The 25072-nt window shown below is 37.1% G+C and overlaps 1 protein-coding gene across 1 annotated transcript; it reads right to left on the reverse strand.

Annotated features, from left to right (window-relative positions):
* Positions 1-308: 308 nt before the first annotated feature.
* On the reverse strand, positions 309-23517 carry LOC114355660 (glutamate receptor-interacting protein 1-like). Its single transcript, XM_028308614.1, has 14 exons — positions 23162-23517; positions 22529-22821; positions 21716-21894; positions 14066-14161; positions 11841-11997; positions 10869-11095; positions 10243-10388; positions 9522-9879; positions 8913-9068; positions 8534-8662; positions 7839-8354; positions 4894-5093; positions 3957-4064; positions 309-2214 (listed from the first exon to the last, which is right to left on the reverse strand). The coding sequence occupies exons 1-14, from the start codon at positions 23447-23449 to the stop codon at positions 2143-2145; spliced, it is 2925 nt and encodes a 974-aa protein (XP_028164415.1). The 5' UTR covers positions 23450-23517; the 3' UTR covers positions 309-2142.
* Between the last annotated feature and the right edge of the window lie 1555 nt (positions 23518-25072).

Raw genomic sequence — 25072 nt, forward strand, 5'->3', positions numbered from 1 at the left:
CAGAATGGAAAGCTGAACTAAGTGATCGATCGAAACAAGTTGGATATACCTGAAATTCGCCAAAAACATCGCAATAGACCTCAAATAAATAATGCTTAGAAAAAAGTGCCTTAAAATGAATATACAACCATCTACTTAGTTCTTGCAGAGGTTTTCGATAACTTGAAAATAGCGATTGATCAATATCAATCCAAGTGTATTCAGAACTTGAACAGTTTTAAGCTGAGTTGCACCATCTTACATTAACAGTAACTATAAGAATTACCAGTGTTTTTGTATGGAGTTTGACAGACTTTCTACATTTGTGAAAGTCAAAGTGAAATGGTGCAACCCGTTTACCCAAAGGCAGTTATTTGGGTAAACGTTGAAACTTTGATTTCATATTAAGGCTTATTCAAATAAATCTTTTAAAATCATTTAAATATGAATGCATTTGAATTGCAACTTTTTCATTATTTGACCGAGTAGACGTTTTTCGAGCTGAAATGTAATTTTTGCCGATGTAAGATGCAAATAGGATTCTTAGAAATTCATACGATTGTGCGGAGTGCCCTCAGGCTGCGCTGGAAAATATTTTCTGGCTCGCAGCCAAAATGCAGGGAAGAATCCTCGTGATTTTCATCATCATTTACAAAGTAAATCAGGTATTAGGCAAGAGGCGAGTTATGAAGAACATAAATACGTAAAATATCTTTCGAAGAATCTACAGTATTGTTATATTTTTGTTTGGGGAAATGATACAATGATTGGGACACACCGGAATAAATATTATAAATGTTTATGTATGATGGATTGATACAGCCCATCACGACTTCCAACTACGCGTGTAAGTATTTTACTAAACTTACTTTTTTATTTATCGTCGAATGGAAACACTGAAACCATTCGAATGAATCGAAAATAAATTACGTGCAATATTTGTTCTTGAACAAATAAAGGAAAAAAGTCAGTTCATTATTTAAATATCCACAGAAATTTATGAAATCGTGTAACAATTTCCTTACCAACCGCGTAGAGTCTCAATTATTATTAAAAGTACGACAAAACGAACGGGTTTTTATAATTGGAAGCTGAAAATATTGCTTTCAGTTGACGTTTCATTTCCGAAACCAATCAAGTTTCATTATAAAGCACTGGTATTATTTATAAGGGAAATTTATTTATATGCGGTCAATCAGCATTTATATACTAGACATATAGGCACATCTGGGAATACGAAACTTAAATTAATACATTTATTTAGCTATCTTTTACAACATTTAATTTTATTTTACTATATTATTATTACTATTCTAGTCGTTTAGCGATTACATCACTAATTTAGGCTTATCCTTAAATTATTGGCAAACCTTATGTTGTCTAGTTATTTATAATCTGGCATACTTGAAGTTATTAGAAAATGAACTAGCTTATTATTACAATTTGATAAGTCAACTCATAATAGTACATTATGACATTAAATTAGTTATTATTAATTAGTCAATATTACAGCCCAAACCACACACAAAATGGCAGGCAAAATGAAGAACAGAGACATTACCAATTCACAAGCATTTTAAAATGATTTTTGAGACACTTGCCAGAGTAATGTAGAGCAAATTGTGTTGAAACGGGTATTTCAAATACCGTTAATTCTTTCTTTGGAAAACTTTGGTAATATGTAAAGTTTAATATGACTTGATAATGTGACCGAACACACAATTTTAATAATTAATAAGTACTAAAATGTGCCTGGTTTTAAATAAACATCTTCTTATTTTATGTATTTACACCTGAATACATCTTGACTGTAAAATGACAGAGTTTATTATTCCCCTGCACTTAAATAATAATTCATAATAATCGTTGTTGTCAGTGTAGCCGATAAATAAATGATTGAACACTATTCTCTTTTCTGGTCTTTTGATTTGAATATAAACCCGTTGCACGAGGCTGACATTAAGTTAGTAAACAATATTCCACTTAAACAATAAAAATTAAGCCATTTTCTTGCGTATACATAAAGTTTTATGTTCAAAAACGTGTCTATCCGTTCACTTTTGACCGGTTTTTTCGGAGATTTTCCTAGAAATACAACTCTAGATTGTCCTTACAGCTAGTATCATAGTCTTTGGTGTAATTTCACTAGAGGCGGGTTTTGCACTAAATGGTTTTAGTCACAATACTACTGTCACTCGGGCTTGAGCACTCGTCCAGCCTTTGGTTCTTCAGGTCCTGAAAAAAAAAGAAAATAAAGTAAAAAAAAAAAACACTTTACCAATGGGCGACCATATTTTTACACAATTTTACAATCTGAAAAGTACCTACAAAAAAACAATCAAATTCAAATTCAAATTCGTTTATTTCTTTAACTTAGCCTAGTTCAGTTACAAGTTGTTGGAGCTTCCTGTTAAGCAACAGATGTTACTTGTGCTAGGAAGCACCGCTCTTCCATAACAATATTACAGTAGGTAGGCAAATTTAATTTTTAATGCGTTTAGTGTGGATAGAACAAAATAAATAAATAAGTACACTTTATAATATTTTACAAATGAAAATTTTATAAGTGAAAATTTTAAAATTAAAGTTAAATTAATTCGAAAATACTAATTAATACTAGAACCCAGGTAAAAAATATAATGTGCGAGTGTGTAATGTGTGTGTATGTGTAATGTAAGTGTATGTGTAATGTGTGTGTATGTGTAATGTGTGTGTATGTGTAATGTGTGTGTATGTGTAATGTGTGTGTATGTGTAATGTGTGTGTATGTGTAATATATGTATATGTGAATCATACCATGAATATAAACAAATCAAAATTAATCTCGATTCATTCTTAAGACTATTCTATTCATTAGTAAGGAGAATAAAAGTCCATCTCATCATCAAAATAATTCAGTCTTGGGAGTTAATGATATTAAAATCCGAGCTCATCATTGTATTGGCAAAAACTCCCAAAGATAAACTTTAATAGGCTTTTTGTAAGTAAGCCGAATTCATTGCTCTCGAAAAAATAATCTTCGAGTTCAAGTGGTGCAATTACCTTCCCGATCCGCGTATTTTCTAAAAAAATAGTATGTCTCGTAACATAATTTCCTTTGTCGCAGAAGAATCAATTTACAACGTAACACGAGCAAAAAATTGCTATAGAAACTCTCACATGAAAGGTTACTTATTGGGTTCTGCTCAATTTTTACATAAGATATATTTTCGCACGGCTTAAGAGGATGAGGGACCCGATGTGTTGGTTTTAGATTTAGGTCAAAGGTGAAATGAGCATTAGGGGATTTTCCATAAGATATTGATTTAGAATAAGTGGGGTCTAAGGTCACAGAAAGTTTTGGTCTTGGTAAAAAACATGCCGTATATGCATTTAGGGTATATTTTGAGGTAAAAAGATCTAATATAGGTACCGGGTTTTGAGCAAATAATAATCAAATAATTTTGAATCTCTTTCAGTCTCTCCATGAAAGGCTTTTTTTGTATAAATAAAGTCGTTTCTTTATTTTTCACTGCTTTATTGGCTTCAAACTTGAAAGACAGCAGTTTTGGATTTCCGACTTTGATGAGAGTAATCAATATGTGTGACGATAGCGTTTTGTCTGAGTCATTTATAGACGAAGCAATTTATAGATACAAAGTTAAATTTTCAAGTCACAAGCCCTACTTATATCGAACTAGCCCAAAATGTATGATAGATTTCATGATGGTAGATATGGTCAGAATTCCATATTAGAAGGCTAAGGGTCCCACGCGCATTAGGCGGCCAGGCCACGCGGCCAAGTAACTACTACCAACTATTTCTAACCCCAGGCCCGCGGGCCACAGTGTGGCCTGCGAAAGACTTAAAATATGCACCAAATTCAAAAAATACAGTAACTGAAATAGGGATCATAAGTGGCCCGTCGTTAACGACTGAATCCACCGTTTGGCCCGACTCTTCAAAAGTTTGAGTAGCCTCGGTCCAAATAAACTTACCCTGGAAGTGGCCAGCCTCTGCACGACTATCTCGAGCCGGTCGCCCGCGGACGCTATGAGTGGCACTGTCAGGCAGCAGTCGTAGTCCACTGTTCTGGTTCCGTTCACCTGGTTACAATAGAATAGAATATTTTTTATTTGACGGAAGGTACAGCCAGCGAAAGGTGATTTCTTCTTCTTTTCGTGTCGACAACAAATCTACACAGTGTCAGCCCAAAAGTGCGTTGTCAGTAGCACTCGTCAAATCCTCCTGAGTGAAGTTGCTTGGGCACTCAGGGCACGACATCAGGTGCTTCATCGACTGAGGAACAAAACCGCACCTGCACTCCATGTTTGAGCCATCCAGGAATCCCCACCTGACCATATTGTCCTTACTACGGCCAACCTGCGTCCGAAGTCTATTTAAAGACTTCCAGATAAGCCAGGGGAGTTCATGTCCAGGTGGAGGACTCTCAGACATAGGGACAAAAGGGCAGGGGAGATCAACTCTCTCGCGCCATAACCTGCATCTCTCTCAAAAGGTGACTGATTGTGAGTTTCTTGCGCCACTTCTTCTCAGCACTAGCCGATAAGTTTTCAGTGGTCTCTCTCTAAACTGATTTTCAGTGGTTTTCCTTTGTAAGTTTTAGAATGTAAATGCAATATAACTACGATATCCCAATCTGACTGTAGATATAAATAATGCAAGGACAATATCCTTGTCAGTCATTATGAACGACAAATTAGCCCAAGTCGAGACTTGAACTCGAGTCTCCACTAAATGTGAAGGCACGTAGGTAGGTATACCAATTAATCTAATTTAAGGTGAATGCTGTACGCATTATTCCATTTATTTAGTACTTACACTATCTTATCAATCTTAAAAATAAATAACATCTATCTGCGGAAAATGTTATTACTGTAAAAGGGTCAGGTTACTTAAGACAAGGTGATTTACCTGCAATATCCTATCATATGGCCTGAGCAGACCGACTATGTCAGCCGGGCCGCCTTTCCTGATCCTATTGATGTACACGCCTCTCTCGTACAATCCATCTGACACAGAGAACCCATAGTCGTCGTATATGGCATCTTTGTACAGGATCACGTGATGGACGGAACCACGAGCGGGCGATACCGTTTCGCTGCTGTAAAGACCTGGAAAAGGAGATTCAAAGTCAAAATTTCTTTATTTGTATAAATTATTATACAGGGTGGAATTTTGTAATGCCACCTGGAGGGAAAGTACTCTTAATATTGTAGATAGAAAAAAAATCTCAAAGAAAACATTCCTTTATTTTTTAAAACAAATAGAACTGCATTCAAAGATTTCCAAAAAATATTTGCCACACCCGGGAATCGAACCAACTAACTGTAATCTGTTAAAAATTACACCCTGTATTTTTATTGCATCGATCGTTAGGGTCAAGTATAAGGATGAAATCTCTCTAACAAACTTGATAAATCAAATGAAAGGAAATCCATAAAATCTTAAATTATTTTAATTATGTACAGAAACAGAAATAGTGGTAGTGGAAAAATTTTTTTTTCGAAAATCTATGAATGCAGTTATCTTTCTTTTCAAAAATAAAGCAATGTTTTCTTTCAGTAAAATTTTCTAACTGCAGTATTAAGAGTACTTTCCCTCCAGGTGGCATTACAAAATTCCACCCTGTATAGTGCTTACAAATCATCAAATATTTTGCTCTTATGGAGCCTCTACATGTCTCATAATCTTTTTACCCTACCAGCGCTTCGAGTTATAGTAAGAATACGCTAGTTTCCTAAAAAAAAAAAATTTAGACCGTCCATTTTATCATAAAATATTGGACACGTATATTTTTGATTGTCAATCAAACAAATAATAACAAAGTTATGGTGCGTTGAAGTTCCGCGCGACGTCACAAAATGCTGCACTTTTGCATTCATTGACGGCACGGGACTCTTTAGTCCAGTCATTTAAGCTTAAATTAGGTAAGAATCTCGGAATTAAAGATACCCAGCTGTAAGTCTGTAAATACTTGTATATTGACACCCTAAAAGTTGTCTCAAAACCTACATATGGTAGGGTGTAAGCAACTATTAAATTTTAAGGTCAAAGGTCACAAAAATCGGTTTTTTGCGCTTTTTTTGGAAATATCTCATTTCCTATGGGTTTTTTGCTATTTGTATTTATTATCAATATTGTAGAATACTAAATTCTCTACAAATTTTGTTCAAAAATTTTTTTTATACGGTGAACCGTTTTTGAGATAGAGGGCGGAGAGCGCGCGGTCACTGCATCACTTCAGGTCAACTTAAGCGGTTTAGGTTTTTCATACAAAAGGATTTTCCCGCTAATTCCCGTGGGAATTTCGGTAATTACTTGTTGTAAATAAGCTTTAAGTTTACTAAGGTACCTACATGCCAAATTTCAAGCGTCTAACTTCCGTTAAGCGTTTAGATTTTTCATACAAAAGGATTTTCCCGCTAATTCCTGTTCCCGTGGGAATTCCTAAGTATACTATAACCTGCCCAGGTGTATGAAGAATAATTGTACCAAGTTTCGTTAAAATCCGTCGAGTAGTTTTTGTTTCTATAAGGAACATACAGACGGACAGAATTCTATACATGAAATATATTTTCAAAATAACTATCAGGGGGTGATTAGTGATCGATACTGATGCCAAAAATGCAATCAGTAAAATTTTTGTCTGTCTGTCTGTCCGTCTGTATGTTCCTTATAGAAACAAAAACTACTCGACGGATTTTAACGAAACTTGGTACAATTATTCTTCATACACCTGGGCAGGTTATAGTATACTTAGGAATTCCCACGGGAACAGGAATTAGCGGGAAAATCCTTTTGTATGAAAAATCTAAACGCTTAACGGAAGTTAGACGCTTGAAATTTGGCATGTAGGTACCTTAGTAAACTCAAAGCTTAGTTACAACAAGGAATTCCCGAAATTCCCACAGGAATTAGCGGGAAAATCCTTTTGTATGAAAAATCTAAACCGCTTAAGTAGACCTGAAGTGATGCAGTGACCGCGCGCTCTCCGCCCTCTATCTCGAAAACGGTTCACCGTATAAAAAAAGTTTTTAAACAAAATTTGTAGAGAATTTAGTATTCTACAATATTGATAATAAATACAAATAGCAAAAAACCCACAGGAAATGAGATATTTCTAAAAAAAGCGCAAAAAACCGATTTTTGTGACCGTTGACCTTGAAATTTAATAGTTGCTTACACCCTACCATATGTAGGTTTTGAGACAACTTTTAGGGTGTCAATATACACGTATTTACAGACTTACAGCTGGGTATCTCGAATTCCGAGGTGAACTTACTATAATGACTGGACTACTTCTTTTGAACTTTGGCGCGCTTTATCTCTTTAATATTCATTAGTTTGAAAAAGTGAAAAATACGTATCGAGTATTTTTTATATGTTAACTGACGGACTAATTAAAACCACGGTTAAAACTCTTGCTTAGGATGGTGGAAAACTGAAAACTAGTTTCCGGCATGGGTGTTGATGCGGCGACTTTTGTGGGGTCGTCACCATGTAATCCATTATTCAAATAATTGTTGTCCCAGGAAACATCTCTATTCTGATTGCTTTATTTTTTGTTTTCTATCCATGAAAATCATAATGACATAAACCCACTACCTAAGTGGAAAGGTATACGCGAAAATTGAGAAAGGTAATACTTAGTCACAGGTACAGATTGTAAAAACTGTATAAAATGTTTTTGCAGAAAGTATATTGCTTTTACGATTTTTGTTACTTAATGAGAGCCTCTTATCTTTTTCTAATGTACCTAAACTAACCTAACCTAAATATAAAAACAAACTTATTTTTCATTATTTACATCTCTAATGTTTTACTTTTCCTACGATAAGCTACTCGTCGATACTTACCTGGGACTTCATTCTCATAAATAGGACTGGTGGAGAACTGAAAACTAGTTCCCGGCATGGGAGGCTTATGCGGCGACTTTTGTGGTGTCGTCACCGTGTATATCCCATTGTTCAAGTAATCGTTGTCCCAATTCGGTCTCCTGGTCTTCGGAGAGACCATTCCATAAGGACCCATCTGCACATAATCACATTTGCAAGACGCTCGCTCCATGTTATGCAGCTGACAATCCTTCATGTTTGAGGTTAGGATCTCTATTTGCTGGACATCGTCCTCTCTCGTTATATTCTGTTTATTCTTTAATGTACTATCGGGAATGATACACGTATTCTCGTAATGAAACGTTTTGAGCGAGTTGTTCAATGAGTAGTTTGGTAGAGGTAGATCGTTGACGCTGTACGGAGCAGCTGAGTTGAAGTTGGAAGCCATGAGTTTGTCTTCGTCAGTAGGAGAATATATTTGCTTTTCCGCTATTCGAGTTTTATCTGGAACTGCGTATTCTATTACTTCGGAATTACCTGGAATTAATGGTTGTGTAAAAATAGCTGCAAGTGAAATAACAGATTTTTCGGAAAGTGTCATATGTATTGTATTGTAACTCGTGTAAGTGTATCAGAGTTAAAAGGTGCATAAATTAAAGACTTAATGTTAAGGTTGTGTATGTATGAGTGTTGTGTAAAGTATTTTGCATACATACCACAATTGGTGCTAGTTCTGACTGGCGTGTTCTGATCCCAGGACTCAACAGCGCTGTCGTTAGAGAGTCCTGGACTTGATGTGGAATGACTTGAGTCTCTTGCGCTGCACTCGCCACTCTCTATTGAACCTGGATCACCAAAAATAATATTTGGATCCAAGTCTCTAAATTTGCAAAAATACATGCATGCATGTCTATAGAAGTACCCATTAGGTACTGACGTTTTCAGGTATATCCTCAATATTTCCATTTACCCGAAAACATGAATTTTGCCAAATCAACAAACGATCTACCGTAGAATATTGACCTCATTTGACTATTCTGTATTATCACCTGTATCTAATCTACATACTTATTCTTGGAACAAAATAAAACATACCTGTGACTTTCCTGCACAGCTGCAGTTGCACTCTTTGACCACTCGATTGCAGGAGCTTGATCGCTTCTGACAGAGGTTTGTTGAGTACACTTTCACCGTTAATTGTCAATAGTTCATCACCTATAGCCAGTTTGCCACATTTCTCTGCTACTCCCCCTGAAAAATGTTGGTTTATGTAAAGAAATTTTAGATTGCGTCGTCAAATCTTAAGTTAGGTTTAGTATTATAGCAGTCCGGTACATGAATCGCTAGGCCAGGCAGTCGTTAGTACCCTTTGTTCGGTATAGGACAGATTCTGGGATTGGACAGATTCGTGGATTCGGCAGATACTGGATTGGACGGATTCGTGGATTCGGCAGATTCTGTGATTCGACGGATTAGCTATACGACAGAAAATGAACAGTCGTGCTCAAAAAGATTGAGTAAAGTAAAAATTTCCTTAGTACGAGCCAATGATAATCAAAATTCTTTTCCAATTTGATGGACTAAACCTATGAAATAATGTTCTCACGAGTATTACTAAGAAAGTTGAAAGTTTATTTCAACAAAAACACAAAAAAATCCGAATTCTAAACAAAAAGGCTACGTCATAAGTGCGTAAAATTTTACCTTCAACGAGCCCGCTTAGCAAAATTGGCTGCGTAACATCCTCACTCCCCGCTATAGTGAGTCCTAAAGGCCCATTTTCTTGCTTGATCAGTTCTACAGTAAACACCGCTGTATTTCCATTCTCACTGCCATGACTTCTTTCGCTTTCTTTAGCACTATTATTAGGACTCTCTGTGTGATGACCAGAGTCAACCTCGCTATGAACGACAGCCTTTATTTCGATATTACTAAAACTTTGTAGTGTCAACTTTGCGTTATGCTTGTGGATATTGGACCAGTCTTCGGTTAGGTCGCGCTTCCGAATTTTTAGCGTGATGATATCTTCTGGAGAATTTTGTAGGATGTTGAAGGCGGTGTCCTGGAATTTTAAGTAATTGTTAATAATGCTTAGGACCAAGGCGGTTTTGAAACTTTATATTGTACCTATCCAGTTTTTTATTAACACCTCAAGTTCTGCGAATCGAAACAAAAGAAATCAATTGTTACGCGGTCTTTATGTGACCGGGTTTGATCGGTTTAAAAAAATCTAGACAAACACTTTCGTTCAAAAGTCTTGAATGTTAAAATTTGTGAAACACATAATCTAAATAAATCATGCAAAAAAATCTATTTGATCTGAAAGGGGTGATTCTGGTGCTTAAATGCAACATTTTTTGTATTGTTATTGTTTGTTGTAAGTTAACGACATAAAGCTGAAAACAAGTGTTGAGCTGAATCTTACCAAAGACAGATTATGTAATGGTTGCCCATTGATGGCTAAGAGCTGGTCTCCCGGCGCCAAGGCTCCGCTCCGGTGCGCCACCGACCCTGGCTTGATGTCTGATATCACCATCGGCTCTTCGTTGCTGAGCAGTTTTTGTTTGCAGCCTAAAATAACATTTATTAATTAAAAGTTTGTTGCACAAAGATAGCACAGAAATGACGAAAGGAAAGTATAAATTAACAAATTAATTAGACCTTATTATTTATTAAAGAGATAAAGTAAAAGCTTACGTTTAAAATGAGATTAGATTGTCCGACAACAACATGCTATGTAGAGCCAGCTCTAAATGACAGATTTTCTCAATCAATTTTAAACGTTAACAATTTTGTGATATATCCATATTTCATTGTCATGATCCTCATTACAGACACTATTACAGGCATAGGACATTCACTGCCGACATAGGCCTCCCTAAATGATTTCATGCCGGCTAGGATGCTGGCCGTGATAAAATGGATGTTAGACGACAAGGAGTGTACGGGCTTATCTAGTAAAATCGATAAAATCTTATCGCGGCGCGCATCCTAGGCTTACAGATTGTTTAAAGATACTGTAATACTACATAATTGACATTGGATACTTACCTGTAATAGTAACACCGAGCCCCGCAGTGGTCTTCGCCAATTTCACATTGAACACGCCACTCGACGCCTCTATAGTGTTCGGCATACTGAACTCAACGTTCAGAGTCAAGTACTTTGGGTTGTGAGAATCATTCCGCCTTTGCAAAATTTCATTAGCAACATCAACAGTCAGGTTTTCATGGCCGTTGATTGACATAACTCTGTCCCTTATTTGTAGACAGCCGGATCTGAAATAGTAATAATTATTTCTAATTGGAACACCGAGGGCACTTCAACTTGTGTTCGAGTCGAAATCAATTCGAAAACGTAATTGAGAGCGGAGTTCCTTATTGACTCACGCCATTGCTGTAAAATTGAAAATAATAATTATTTTGTAGTGGCTCGACGGGCCTAATCTTATGCTTCGAAGTACTTGTCGTAATGATAATATGTACATAATTTATTTTCCGCGTAGGTATGAGGTAAAAATTGTGATAATTATTATTTTTTACATTAAATTACAAATCAAGTCGTGGAACAAATACATGAAAATCTGTAAGTTGAGAGCGAGAGAAAAAACAAAAGAATATCGATATTGATCGTCGAGAAAAAATGCTTTTCTTGGTGGCCAGTGTCACGCGACCAAGGAGGCGATCGTATGCAACATACTTTATGTTGTATCAGTTTTGGCAATAAAGAAAAGAAATCTATCGGCAAACAGTTTTTTATCTTTATTTCGAAAGACTGGCGTATTCTTAAATTGTATCGTCTATGACATAAAAATAATTTGCACCCTACAGTTTCATTCGCTCTACATTGTATTGAAAGGTTATGAGTAAAGTGTGCGCACGTGAACACATTACTCGTACGTCCAAATTTAAAAATGTATAATAACATGGAATAAGTAGTCTCTGAAAAGGCGTAATCATTGGAACCCTGATTAGTTCTTAGCCATGGTAGGTACTTAATAGGTAAACATTAGCTAATTTTCACCTGTAAGCCGGCGACTGCGCAGCGACATGCGATATCACCAGCGCAGCATTGTCCTCATGCACCGCCAGTCCGCTGCTCTGTCCTGGAGGCACCTCGAGCTGTATGTTCAGAGACTCCGTCCGACACACGCCCAGGCTCATGTAGTTTTGTTGGCTGTCTGGTAGACAAAAAAAAAAAGAAAAATATGTCAATAAAGTTAGAAAGCCGTAGGCTGTCGTAGCTATAGCGAAGAGTACAGGACTATTCATACCTCTCGTTCCCACCGCTGCAACTCCTGTGTAGCCAGGATCTATAGCTTGACCGCCAATAAAAGCCAACCAGTGAGGATCAAGTTTGACCCGGGGGAAAGTTAAACTGTCATTGAACCCGCAACAAAATTAATCGGAAAATCAAAGGAGGAGTTCAAAGTTAAGATTCGACTTCCCTCCATTGCAAAGCGGATGACAGGTGACAAACAAAGGTTAGCAAAAAGTAGGCACTCTGGCATCTACCACCTCCTCCATAATATCTCTATGGATGTCAAAAAAGTCACGGCGACAAAAGTCACCCGTGCGCGCGAGCCCTAAAGTTACTTTAGTAGGGAGCAGTTTGCATAAAAAATATGGGACATTAAGTTACGGTTAGTAAGGGTAACACATTTTTAACGTCTGTTTAAATTTTTTGTAATAAAACCAGTACCTATAGTTTGTGTGCTGTTAACTCTACATAGTCATTAGCTAGATAGTTATAGATTTTATCTCACTTACTTCGAAAATTTCAAATGTAAAAACCAATGAACATTGGATAACCCACCATTAAAAAAAAATAGAGTTAGCAGTACATCACATTTTAATTAAAATATAAGGCACGGTAATGTCGGTAATATTGCTAGAATGACCGGTTAACATTACAGGGACATTTTATGAAAATTTCCAATAAAGAAAAAAATATTTGTACCCAATACATTAACTAATTAGCGTATATGCCTATACAAATCTAGTAAATCAGTAGATTGCATATTTGCACAAGTTTCAAACTAGGAAACAAACAGAGCCCTAAATAAACAAATGAATCGCGAAACAAGGCTCCAAATACCGCAGAACACGGAATTGTCTTCAAAGGTATTCCGGGAAAGCACGAAATCAAACAAACGACAGCATCCTATATAATTATTCCCTTGTAACTAGATCAAAGAAAGCGCCCTTAAGTACTAGTAAACATCATAACGCTAAAATGGTAATAAAAAACGAAGCATTCTTCTTCTTCTTTTCGTGTCCACAACAAACCTACACAGTGTTAGCCCAAAACTCCGCCACAAGAGTGGTGTTGTCAGCAGCACTCATCAAATCCTCCTGAGTGCAGTTGCTTGGGCACTCAGGGCACGACATCAGGTGCTTCGTCGAATGGGGAACAAAACCGCACCTGCACTCCATGTTTAAGCCATCCAAGAATCCCCACCTGACCAGATTCTACAAATGCATATGCGGTAGTTTGTGAGGATGTATGTAAGTTTCTCTTTCACGCAAATAACTACTGAACGGATTTTCATGAAACTTTACTATGTTATTATTGTTAGGTAGGTAGGTACAAAGATTATTATATAGGCTATAATTCCAGATCCGTAAACGAACTAAAACCGCTGACATAGCCCGACGGATTAGCAAGCTGAAGTAGCAATGGGCAGGGCGCATAGTACGCAGAACTGACGGCCGAGGGGCAGCAAGGTTCTGGAATGGAGGCCGCGTCGACCGTGTTCGGAGGGACGTCCACCCACAAGGCGGACCGACGACATCGTAAAGGTAGCAGGGAAGCGCTGGACGCAGGCCGCTACCAATAGATCAACATGGAAAGCATTGGGGGAGGACTATGTTCAGCAGTGGACGTCCTATGGCTGAAATGATGATGATGATTAGGCTATAATTTATACGTTCTGTGAGAAACTGAATTAAACAAAATACACATGGCCCAAAAGATAGAGTTTCAAGATACAGTTTGATTTCGTGCAATACAGAGTTAAAATTACGGACAGAGGCTAAGTTGTTAAAAAACTATTTCTAAGACTGAATCGCGGGCAAAAGCTAGTATAAAAAAAGATTAAGTACCTACATACTCTGAAGTAAAGAACTAAAAACACTTCTTCCATATCGTGGGTATAATAACAACTGAGATAACAGCTTAACCGTTATATCGTTTTTATTCAAACACAGCCCTTCCAAATCTACATAGGTTTATTTTCTTGTCCTTACCATAATCATCTTGTAAGCCTAGTTTGGGCATCGAGCTTTGCCTGTAGTTTCGCTGCCGGTGTTTCTTGGGGTTCAGCGTGCCGGATATGGAGTTTTCTGTAAAAGAAAAAATATTTGTATTTGAAATGAACATGAAGATTTAATCATTAAAATGAAGTTTTTGTTTCGAAATATATTTCATAGAGCAGCACTTCTTATACAAATAAAATAATGACTGCTGTAAATCCACATCTCATTAATTCAGTGATGCACATATTTTTTTCTGTATTGACATATTTTAACTTAAGTGTCTCATCTAATATTTTAGAAAAAACATGTAACATCGGATCGAAAAAAAAAACCTAAGAAAATAAAAAAAACACAACCGTTTCTTTAACAGTAAACAATTGACAGTCAATAAAAAATATGAACAAATTAAAAACTCAGTTGCCAGTTCTCCCAAAAAGGCCCGCAACATAATTGAAATATTTTTAATGACCGAATCATAGCTTTATAACTGGCTTTATAAACTCGTTTAACCGAATCCCTTACAGAGTTTTACCAAATGCAAAACTTTAATTGGAGAATTAATTTCAAGCCAAGGCAATATTTGAAATATCTCAAAATTCGATGGGCATTGAAATATAAGCCAGTATTGAGGATTATGTCGGGAACAGAATTCCTGTTCATCAAACTTATGAAACTGGATTTGCCTTATTCCAAACAACCTAGGATTATAAGGGCAAAAGAGTTTACTTTTATGAAAGTGTTTTTCTATAATAATAACTTGCAGTAATGGACAGATTAGTATGTAATTGATATAAATATTTCTTGACTTTATTATAACACTTTAAACCAGTAGACTAATGCCCGTTATCACCATCAATCCCTAATTTTTAAGTGACCCCTATTGTAACACATAACAGGAATTTAGTTTTCGTATGGGTCATTTAAAAATTAGGGATTGATGGTGAAAACGGGCATAACACCCATAATTAAATAATTAATTAATCCATTAGATGTCAAGGTAGCACCAATTAATTCCCGTACCTAACTTTAAACATATGAAATCTAATACCAATTTTCTTGAAGGTCGCTTGTAGGAGATTGTAATTAATGTTCACTACAGGGACAGTCTTGTCTTGAACTAGATTTGTTAGGGCCAAGATGGAAAAGGGCTTATCACAAACCTTATCGCCTTGGAATAAGGTTGACACAACTGTGAATTAATGTCTTTCCCCAACACCAAATCTTGAATCATGCTCGAGGCATGACATAGTAAAGAAAACAGTAACATCCGTAATTCTGTGGGCGTAGTGTGAGTTTACATCAAACGCATTTGACTTCGATTGCGCAAAAAAGTGACATAGAACCTGTAGCCTTATTCACGTAACAAAACTTCAACGACAACAAAACACGGAGTTGCGATCCTATCCTATCTATAAATGACCCTACAAATACTGATTTAGAACTGTTTTTCAATGGGACGACTTCTGAAAGTTAGCGAGATCTTGACTGTCTGAAATACATGAAATCAAAATCAAAATTAAAATCAAAAAATATTTATTCAGTTTAGACCACAAGTGGCACTTATGAACGTCAATAGAAAATAATAAAAAAAGAAAAAGGTAGCCCTTATGGGGCACTTTACATGTCTCCTTATATTTTGGGCCCTACCAGCGCTTCGAGACAAACATATGGCAAGTGCTGAGAAGAAACGCCGGAACAAACTCAGTCACCACTTATTGCCAGGAATTATCTAACGGTAAGAATAGTCAAATTTAAGTACATCAAATATGTGCAGACTGAACTGACCACGTGAAATTAGGCAACTGATAATACTATGTCCTATACCTTTACTGTGTCACAGGGATAGGCCTTGTGGGAAAATACTAAAGAAGTTAGCCAAACCCCGACATCAACTGTCGTTTATTAGCTTAGGCACATCAGACGTGGAACTAAGTGCGAGTTATACGGGAGAAGTTTGATGTTCATACGCTCATTCGTTATTACTTGTGCGCAAGCGACAAGAGAAACGCTGGAACTTGGTTTGTGTGCGGTTTTTTATTCACCACAAGGAAGATCTTGGCCTGTATCACACCTGATGGTAAGTGATGATCAGGCCGAAGGTGGAAGCGAGCTTCACCCGGAATCCTCAACCACGGAAGAACTGGCTATCTTACCTCTAACTGCCGGAACACAACAATGCTGTTAACATTGTTGCTATGGCGACAGACTTAGGCAAGATGGTAGTAAACCGAACAGAAAAATCAGCCCCCACTGGGAATCGAACCCGGGACCTCTGCGTCTGAAGCAGATGGTCTTACCATTAGACCACAGAGGCAGTTTGTTGGGAACTGCAGTGTAAGACATACAGATTTTGTTGCAAAATAACATCTACTATAAGTACACAAGATGCAGTGTTTAATTTGTGCTGGCGTCTGTACATAATTTTCGAGTTTCGAGGTGTCGACGCTACAGTTTTCTATTTAGAAAACTTTCTTGTCGCAAAGGTTTGGAGTTAGTTTTCAGGTGGAGCTTGTCAAAATGAAAATGAGTAAGAAAGTTGTTTTGGTAACCATAGATAAAAAATATTTTTGAGTTCTTTTTAGTTGGAATAGGAATTGAATCTGTGCTTTATCTTAATCTTACCTGATGGTAAAGGGATGATCAAAATTAGAGCTTAAATATAGAGGAAATAGACTTACTTATCAGATAGCTGATGACTTTTTGTCCACATGAAAAAGCCATGTACCTACATCATATCCCCATGTTAACTAGTATCAGTATAGCAGTGCAACAATAAATAAAAGGGACGAATAGGGCCAATATAGAATGTTTGTAGGATAAAACTCCACAATCGAATTCAATTGACTGTTCCGTCAGTTCCGTCTATTAAGGCACTCGCTTCATATTAGCCATAATACGTCCGAAAGTCAAATAGCAATCAAAGTAAATAAGGAAACGGGTGCCGTTTATATGATACTACGATCGGATACTACGATACTAAACCCCATAATAATACAATCAAATATGTGCCTTAAGACGTTATAATAGGAAACAATATAGCGTCACAAAGGCGTCTTTGCTTAACATAATTACGTGTTTAATTAGGCGGAAAACTTCACGTTAAGGGCGACCCAGATAAGAGGGTTTTCTTAGGTATTCACACTGACCGGTCAATGTTTTCCACTAAGGAGTTACTTGCATCTTAGGAACGATGGAAAGAGAAGGATACTCGTATGTTTTAAGCCTATATTTAGCCTTTCGTATAATATAGCGGAATACTTCCTTGACTTGCCTTAACATCAGCTGAATCATAATCATCGTCAATCTCGTTTATCAGCAATGAAATATGCAAAATAGGTACATAAATAAGATTGCAATGCTTTTGTTTTTAACATGTGGGACGCCAAGCGACTCACCTGTGAGCCTCGAAGAAAAAAAAATTGTGTCTAATGTATCTCGGCAGTCAATGACTTAAAATGTTCTTTCTTTACAAGATGTCTTGATGACAAATAACTACTAACATGGAGTAAATATACCACACAATCATGTATATAGTAAAGTTTCATTAGTTTACATATCGTCTGCTATAGATGACCCAAGCTGAACTGTCCCACCAAACTCAATGACAGGGGGGCGCTACCATCGTTCAACTATATGGTTTCCAACATGGCAAAACCCGGTATTGACGGTGGCGCCCCACTGTCAATGTCATCGATAGGACAGTTCACTATTTTGGAACTATAATTCTATCACCACATACGTCATTTTTTGGCGGTTTTGACATTTTGATGACATTCGCTAGCTAGAGAATCAAAAGACGCGTCGTTTCGTCCAATCTCCTAAAAAGAGTATTTTATTTTCAACCGACTTCAAAAAAGGGTGGTCCCATTTAAATTTGATAATAGAAAAAACAATCCCCAAGGGTGGAAAATTGGGAATGAACTTTTTTATACGCAATATCTCCGCCGATTATTAATCAATTTGAACGATTATTTTTTTGTTGAATAGGTATTATCAAAAGGGTGGTTTCATGCGAATTTGAAGAAAATATTTCACCCCCAAGGGTGGAAAATTGGGGATGAACTTTTTTATACGCAATATTTTTAATTTTAGTTTTTTTTTGTGTTCACGCATTTGAAGTCGGTTTTATTTTTTAAAAAAGTTAATTCAGATTTTATTCCATCAGAAGTACTTAAACGACAAAATGACACTTTTAGTGCTATCCCTACCAAGTTCAAATCCTGCCAATAAAAGGTCTTTACAATGAAAAATGCGATGGCGATCTTTACAGTGAAAAAGGTCTGCGAGCGGCGCAGGACCGGTCTTTGTGGAAATCCTTGGGGGAGGCCTTTGTCCAGCAGTGGACGTCTTTCGGCTGAAACGAACGAACGAACGAACAGTGAAAAAAACTTCACTAATGCTATCGTCGTTTCAGCCAAATGACGTCCACTGCTGGACAAAGGCCTCCCCCAAGGTCTTCCACAGTGAACGGTCCTGCGCTGCCCGCATCCAGGCTCTTCCCGCGACCTTTACCAGATCGTCGGTCCACCTAGTAGGAGGCCTGCCCACGCTACGTCTTCCAGCCCGTGGTCGCCACTCGAGAACTTTCCTGCCCCAACGGCCATCGTCTCTACGAGCTATGTGCCCCGCCTAATCCTATAACTTGCACCAAACCACTAGTTTATTTTCAAGTTGGGCCATTCAGAACTTGGCTGTCGGCACACCAAGAATTAACTCGGTAATCATTATTTCCTCACAACTATACGAAGAATCCAAGCTTTCAGCATAGTCGTTAAAACCCTAATTGGGTAAGTAATTAAAGGTAACATAAGGAGTGGAAGACTCAAACACTTTATATTTAATGTCTTCATAAACTCAAGTTTCATATGCCGCTGTGTTTTATTAAATTAGTTGCTTCTTAATTCTTAATGATAAGATTACTAAAGTAAATGCATTCATGAAAGATGCATCTAAATAGAAGATTTACCATCGACAGCTAGAGCTGTACCGGCAGACGTCCTGTCTTAAAAAACCGGCCAAGTGCGTGTCGGACTCACGCACAAAGGGTTCCGTACCATTGATTTATGAAATTATTTTTTTTTTAAATTTAAGTTATTTGTATGAAAGGTTACGCGGTAATAAGCGGTTTACGATTTACGAGGTATTAAAAAAACTACTTATTAGATCTCGTTCAAAATAATTTTCGTTGGTAGTTTTTATAGTAATGTACATCATATGTTTTTTTTTAGATTTTTNAGTATTTTAGAAACCTCGATATCATTTTTGAAGACCTATCCACAGATACCCCACACGTATGTTTGACGAAAAAAAATTTTTGAGTTTCAGTTCTAAGTATGGGAAGCCCCCAATATTTATTTTTATTTTTTATTTTTGCATCAAAATCTTAATGCGGTTCACAGAATACATCTACTTACCAAGTTTCAACAGTATAGCTCTTATAGTTTCGGAAAAAAATGTCTGTGACATACGTACGGACAGACGGACGGACAGACAGACAGACATGACGAATCTATAAGGGTTCCGTTTTTTGCCATTTGGCTACGGAACCCTAAAAAAGTTAAATAGCCGTTAAGTATACTCAATTTCTTTAAGTTTCCGCGCAACTTTCTGAATGTTTCTTACACGAACCTTCTTCTGACAATAACAAACAACAAAAAAGAATAGGAGAAATCGGTCTATAAATAATTTTGCTTTATTTTTTATTTATACCCAAAGTTGAGTAAAATACGGTCGCCGTAAAACGCTGAAGAGTTGATGTAATCACTCTTCAAAGTTTGGAAAGGAAAACGAGAGAAAAACTCAAACTTAACGTCACATTTTGATGGCCTGCATCGGGCGAAGTTCGGAAGTAAATGGACCTTGGACACTTTAAAATGGACATTAATTTAATTATGAGGAGAGTAAACTGAATTTACTTCAAGGCAAAATGCTAGCTGTTTTAAGCCTAATTAGTTTGCCCGCGGCTCCGCTCGCGTCAAACTTTGGATCCCTTTGGTTTCATCCCCTTATTTTGGAAATGGTTAGGTACTCGTCAATAACACTATTTGCGTGTCAAACAATCAACCAGTGGTTTAAGTTGTGTGTTTGAAGATCAGTCAGTAACATAGTAGTTTTTAATATTGGCAGTGCCTCCGCTGCCGGCGCCGGTTCCCAAAATTAGGGAAACTCTTAAAGGCAACCGGCAACAGAGGATTGTGAAGCGCAAATCGCTAGAGCCTAGATTCCAAAGCCGTACTTTTTATTACTTCAACGTTTATTTGTATTATTTTCGATAGCTACGATATTACAGACATAGGGATGTAGAGGAGCGATTTATTAGCGTTGAATCTGAAATGTTACTGCTTTTATATACAGACATATTCAGAGTACCTATAAAATACGGTTTGGAATAAAAAACTCTTTCTTATTTTGTTGTTTTTTCGATATCGCAAAACATGATATTCCATTTTAATTCAATTCAGAATGCCTTTCATGCCGTATCGGATTGGCAGCATTTCATTAACTTTGTTTCAACGAGAAGACAGATCTGTTGATTCTAGGCCGGATTCATATTATGTTTAAAACGAGCTGAAGTTGTTTCTTTATAAAAGAGTAAAGAATAAGCTTCTTTGTAAAATAATTCAGACTCACTGTGTTGGTTGATCCAACCCTTTAGTAATTGAAAGTAGTAGAGAAACTTTGACGTTGAAGTTTTGAGACATTTTGAATCCTATTATTGTTTTTTTTATGCATAACAAGGCAGGTATTCGACCGCAATCGCACCTGGTGTTAAGTGAGATGCAGTCTAGGATGGTACATAATATCTGCCCTGTAAGTTAGTGCCTATTCACTCTCGCCTTGAAAAGGCCCAGATTATAGTGTTCAGGATAGTTTGATTGTTTGCAGACAGTCCACTGCAGTGGTGACTGAGTTTGTTGCGGCGCTTCTTCCCAGCACTTGCCAAATGTTGGTCTCGAAGCGCTGTTAGGGTAAAAAGGTTATGAGACATATAGAGGCTCCTTAAGAGTAAAACATTTGACGATTTGTCTAAGTATACAAATAAAGAAATTTTGACTTCGCAATCGTTTTTTTTAGAGTTCTTATTTCCTATTTCCTATTTACGTGAACTTCCCCTTCTTTTATGTATCCTACTTTAGCAAAAGTCAATTTAGTCTCCTCTGAAGTTGTACGACTCTCTTTAATTTACAGTCAAAAGCTAAGATTTGGTCTACACTCCCCACTTTGACACGGCCTTATTCACGTAACAAAACTTCAACGACACCAAAACACTACGTTGCGATCCTATCGAGTAATCATTCTATCAAAATGACCCTTGTGAATGCGGAATTAGAACTGTTTTTCAATGGGACGACGTAACAAATCTTCAATGACAACAAATCGCTGAGTTGCGATGTTATCGAGTAATCGTTCTATCGAAAATAAACCTTGTGAATACGGATTTAGAACTGTTTTTCAATGGGACGACTTCTGAACGTCAGGGAGATCTTGACTGTCAAAATACGCCACACTAATTAGGCCACAAATGGGTTACGGAAACCTGGTGCCTGCATATTTCTATCTTAGTCACCTCTTTTGGCCTACAGAGTGGGAGTAGTCCAATTTCATGTTGGAACTACAAGATTAAAAAGCTAAATATCTTACCTCTTGTAAACCTGCCACTGCCATGCACCACCACGTGCCTCGGAGCCACGTGGAGCCTCGTGAAGCCTCCCTCGCAGTTCTCCAAATAGCACATCACCTCTTCAGCGGTGTAGTTGTTGCCGTCTATCACGTGGTCGTCGAAGGCCAATAGCTGGTCTCCGGGGTGGAGAGCACCACATCTGGGAATCGGTGAAATTGGTTAAAAGTTTTGTAGGTAGTTTCTTTTGGGGGTATTTTCTATTTTTTGCAAATGGCTGATTGATGCCTTATGTAGGTACTTTACCCAAGACAGTATTTAAAACAATTTTCATTTACAATCTTTCTAATCATATAGCTGCTTGATTAATACTTATGAGTTGAGCGATATGTGCAGCGTACAAGTTCAAAATATAAACTTGGTTTTTAGTAAGGTATACGAAAACTTTGTTAGGTTCTTACTTGCAGAATTTGTAACTTGAGGTTTTACAAACATTTGGCGAGTTACGTATTCAGCAGCTAGGCCAAGCTTTATTTCTCTGTAATATGTGGAATTTTATATTCTTGCAGCTATGATTTCAGTCTTCAATTTGGTACACAATTTATGATTGCAAGTATTGCATTAATCAAGCCTTTTTTAATGAAAAAAAAAAAAGATTGGTACTAAATAACTCAGCGTTTTCTTACTGTTGTAAACCTAAGATGTTTTTATAGTTATGTCATTGTTGTAAACTAGGTACACAAGAATTTGTTTTATCTACAAAGCCTTCTTATTGGTCCAGTTTATTCATTTTTGAAATAGCATACTAGTTCTGATGAAAATTTGTCATGACTCACCTATCACTGATACTGGCTGGCAATATGCTGTCAATATAAATGGCGTTGCAACTCCCAACCCTCTGATAAGTGTCCGATCCAGAACTGTATACTTCGTCGGAATACCTCTGATTGGTCAGGAATATACCCAGGTCTTCGTTGCAGGGTCTTTCGATCTCAATGAGTAGGGGACCAGTGGCCAGTTTCACAGACTCCATGATGGAGACATCGTACTCTATCGTAAGGCTGGTCACTTGTGGACAGTTCTGGAGGATTTGGTGGACTTCTGATAGTGTTTTGTTGGTCAGCGATATCTGTGGAGAAGAATTTGGTTAAATCAATGTCGAATACCGATTGTAATGTCTTGGAGAAGGATTTGTTTACTGTCTAATGCTAATTTCAATTTATTTTCAACCGACTTTAAAAATGGAGTAGGATCAATTTTCTATTGTATTTTTTTTTCTATGTAGGTACCTATAACCTCCGTCAATTATATTGTGGACCGATTTTCAAAATTATTTTTCGTTTGAAAGGGTCTCCTTGTCATCAAAACAGGATCTGATGATGGGATCGTCGGGAAATCAAGATCAAACCTTTTACCTTAACTTATTATGTTACTTTTATCTTAATTAAAAAAATGTTTCCAATACTCACATGGTCGACCTTCAGTAGCCTGTCTCCCGGTTTAATCCTAGATGTGTTGTACGCTGCGCCTCCTGGCCTGACGTGGGTCACCACCAAAGGCTGGGCATCCAGCGACCTGCTGTTCAGGACCAGGTCTGCGCTTGGAGCCGAGTTCTCCGGCAGACCACCCCTGATGGTGATGCCAAGAGAACCGTTGATCTTCTCCACTGGCACCTCTGCTAGCTTCGTTGTGATGTACAAGGAGTTTTGGGAGGCTGAAAAGAAAGTTATCGTTAGCACTTTGGCAGTGGACCTCATATTAGTTACATTTTTAGAGAAAAAATATTAAATATATTTGGACAATTTCACACATCGCCATCTAGCCCCAAAGTAAGCAACTAATATGCTTGTGTTATGGGTGGTAACTTAACGGATATACTACTTATATACTTTTTAAATGCATAGGTACATAATTATGTATACATAGTAACAGAGATATTCAATCCATTTACCTAGTTTATTTTTACTAATAATGTTTGATCGTATCGCTGGCTGTTATGTTATAACTTATAACATTATAATTCAACTCAAACATTATATTGTGTAAAAAGTTTGTCAGCGCCTTTTGCAATAATACGGTACAACTCACGGCAACGAGAAGTTGCACATGTATCCACAAATTCAGGCGCTGTGCTTTTGTTAAGGGTTATAAACTAGCAATTTAAAACTTACAACGTGTGTGGAAAAGAAAGTAAATTCTAGTTCCCTTTTATAATTCGTCAAGCTCCACATAAGGCACGATCAAAGGTCAAAGTAGTTCTTGTTTCAAAGAAATTGCTTTCCCTGCATTTTTATTACAAGGCGCTAGAAAAGACGTTCCTTTGACTGCTTTTCGCATTTTCCATGGGAAAAAGGCAGCGAATTTTATACGACTTAATTTTACAATGTTTTATTTTAGAATCTTTTATTTTAATATCGTAACCTAGTTAAGTACTCGCTTGTTCATAGTTATAATTCTTGCAGCATTTAAAAGGTACATTAATAGTACACTACACCAAAAAAGGCAAAAAAAAATACATGAACCTTTGAAGGTCATCTGATTCCGCATACCTACCGGAAGTTTTATATGGGTAGGTACAATGATATTAAAGAACTATAGATATGTTACGTTCATAGAAATTACGATTTGAATCCGTGCCGAGCTATTCCAAATTGCACACATTGACAAATGTAACTGATAAGTGAAACAAAAGATACGAAATAGCACGCAAATGAAAGAGATAGCTATAGTTTTAACGATTCTGCACTAACTAATCTATGTCCGCAGCGCACGCATCCTTATCGCTCTAACGTCAAAACAAGATCGCTTTCTCTTTCTTAACTTGAACATGGCGCATGGCGTCTTGATTGTTTGCATAAATAATTGAAAATATAAATACTAAATAATTTTGCATAATCACATGTGGTAAGAGATCCCTTGTATTTTGTTTACTTTAGAGTCATAATTGGTACACTTTCGAAACACACACGATGGCATTTTTTATTTATTTTGGTAAGAACAGGAACTTACGGTGTGGTACGCACGCGATTGCGCACGACGCAGGCCACACGAAGACTAAACACAAGACGTCCCAATTGGGACGTATTTGAGTATTCACAGCGCGAGCGCTTATAACATATCTGCTTTTGTTTTTATATAATATCATTGGTAAAAGCGAAAGAAAAGAGATCATTGAAATACAATATAACAACCAAGTAAAAAAAATAAACCAAAGCGAAGTCAACTTTGAGTGAGTCAGACAAACATACAATGGAGAGTTTGATCCTGGCTCAGGATGAACGCTAGCGGGAGGCCTAACACATGCAAGCCGAGCGGTATAGTTTCTTCGGAAATGAGAGAGCGGCGTACGGGTGCGGAACACGTGTGCAACCTGCCTTTAT

This window comes from Ostrinia furnacalis, unplaced genomic scaffold (genome assembly GCF_004193835.3).
Source record: "Ostrinia furnacalis isolate ACB-3 unplaced genomic scaffold, ASM419383v2 OfSCF2472, whole genome shotgun sequence".
Classification (NCBI taxonomy): Eukaryota; Metazoa; Arthropoda; class Insecta; order Lepidoptera; family Crambidae; genus Ostrinia; species Ostrinia furnacalis.

Excerpts from the sequence above, each read along its gene's own strand:
- LOC114355660 (XM_028308614.1), bottom strand. The coding sequence starts at position 23,449 with ATGAGGTCCACTGCCAAAGTGCTAACGATAACTTTCTTTTCAGCCTCC. Across the intron at positions 11,998-14,065 it reads AGGCTTACAAGATGATTATG|ACAGCCAACAAAACTACATG; the intron begins GTAAGGACAAGA and ends TTTGTCTACCAG. Across the intron at positions 4,065-4,893 it reads CATATGATAGGATATTGCAG|GTGAACGGAACCAGAACAGT; the intron begins GTAAATCACCTT and ends TATTGTAACCAG.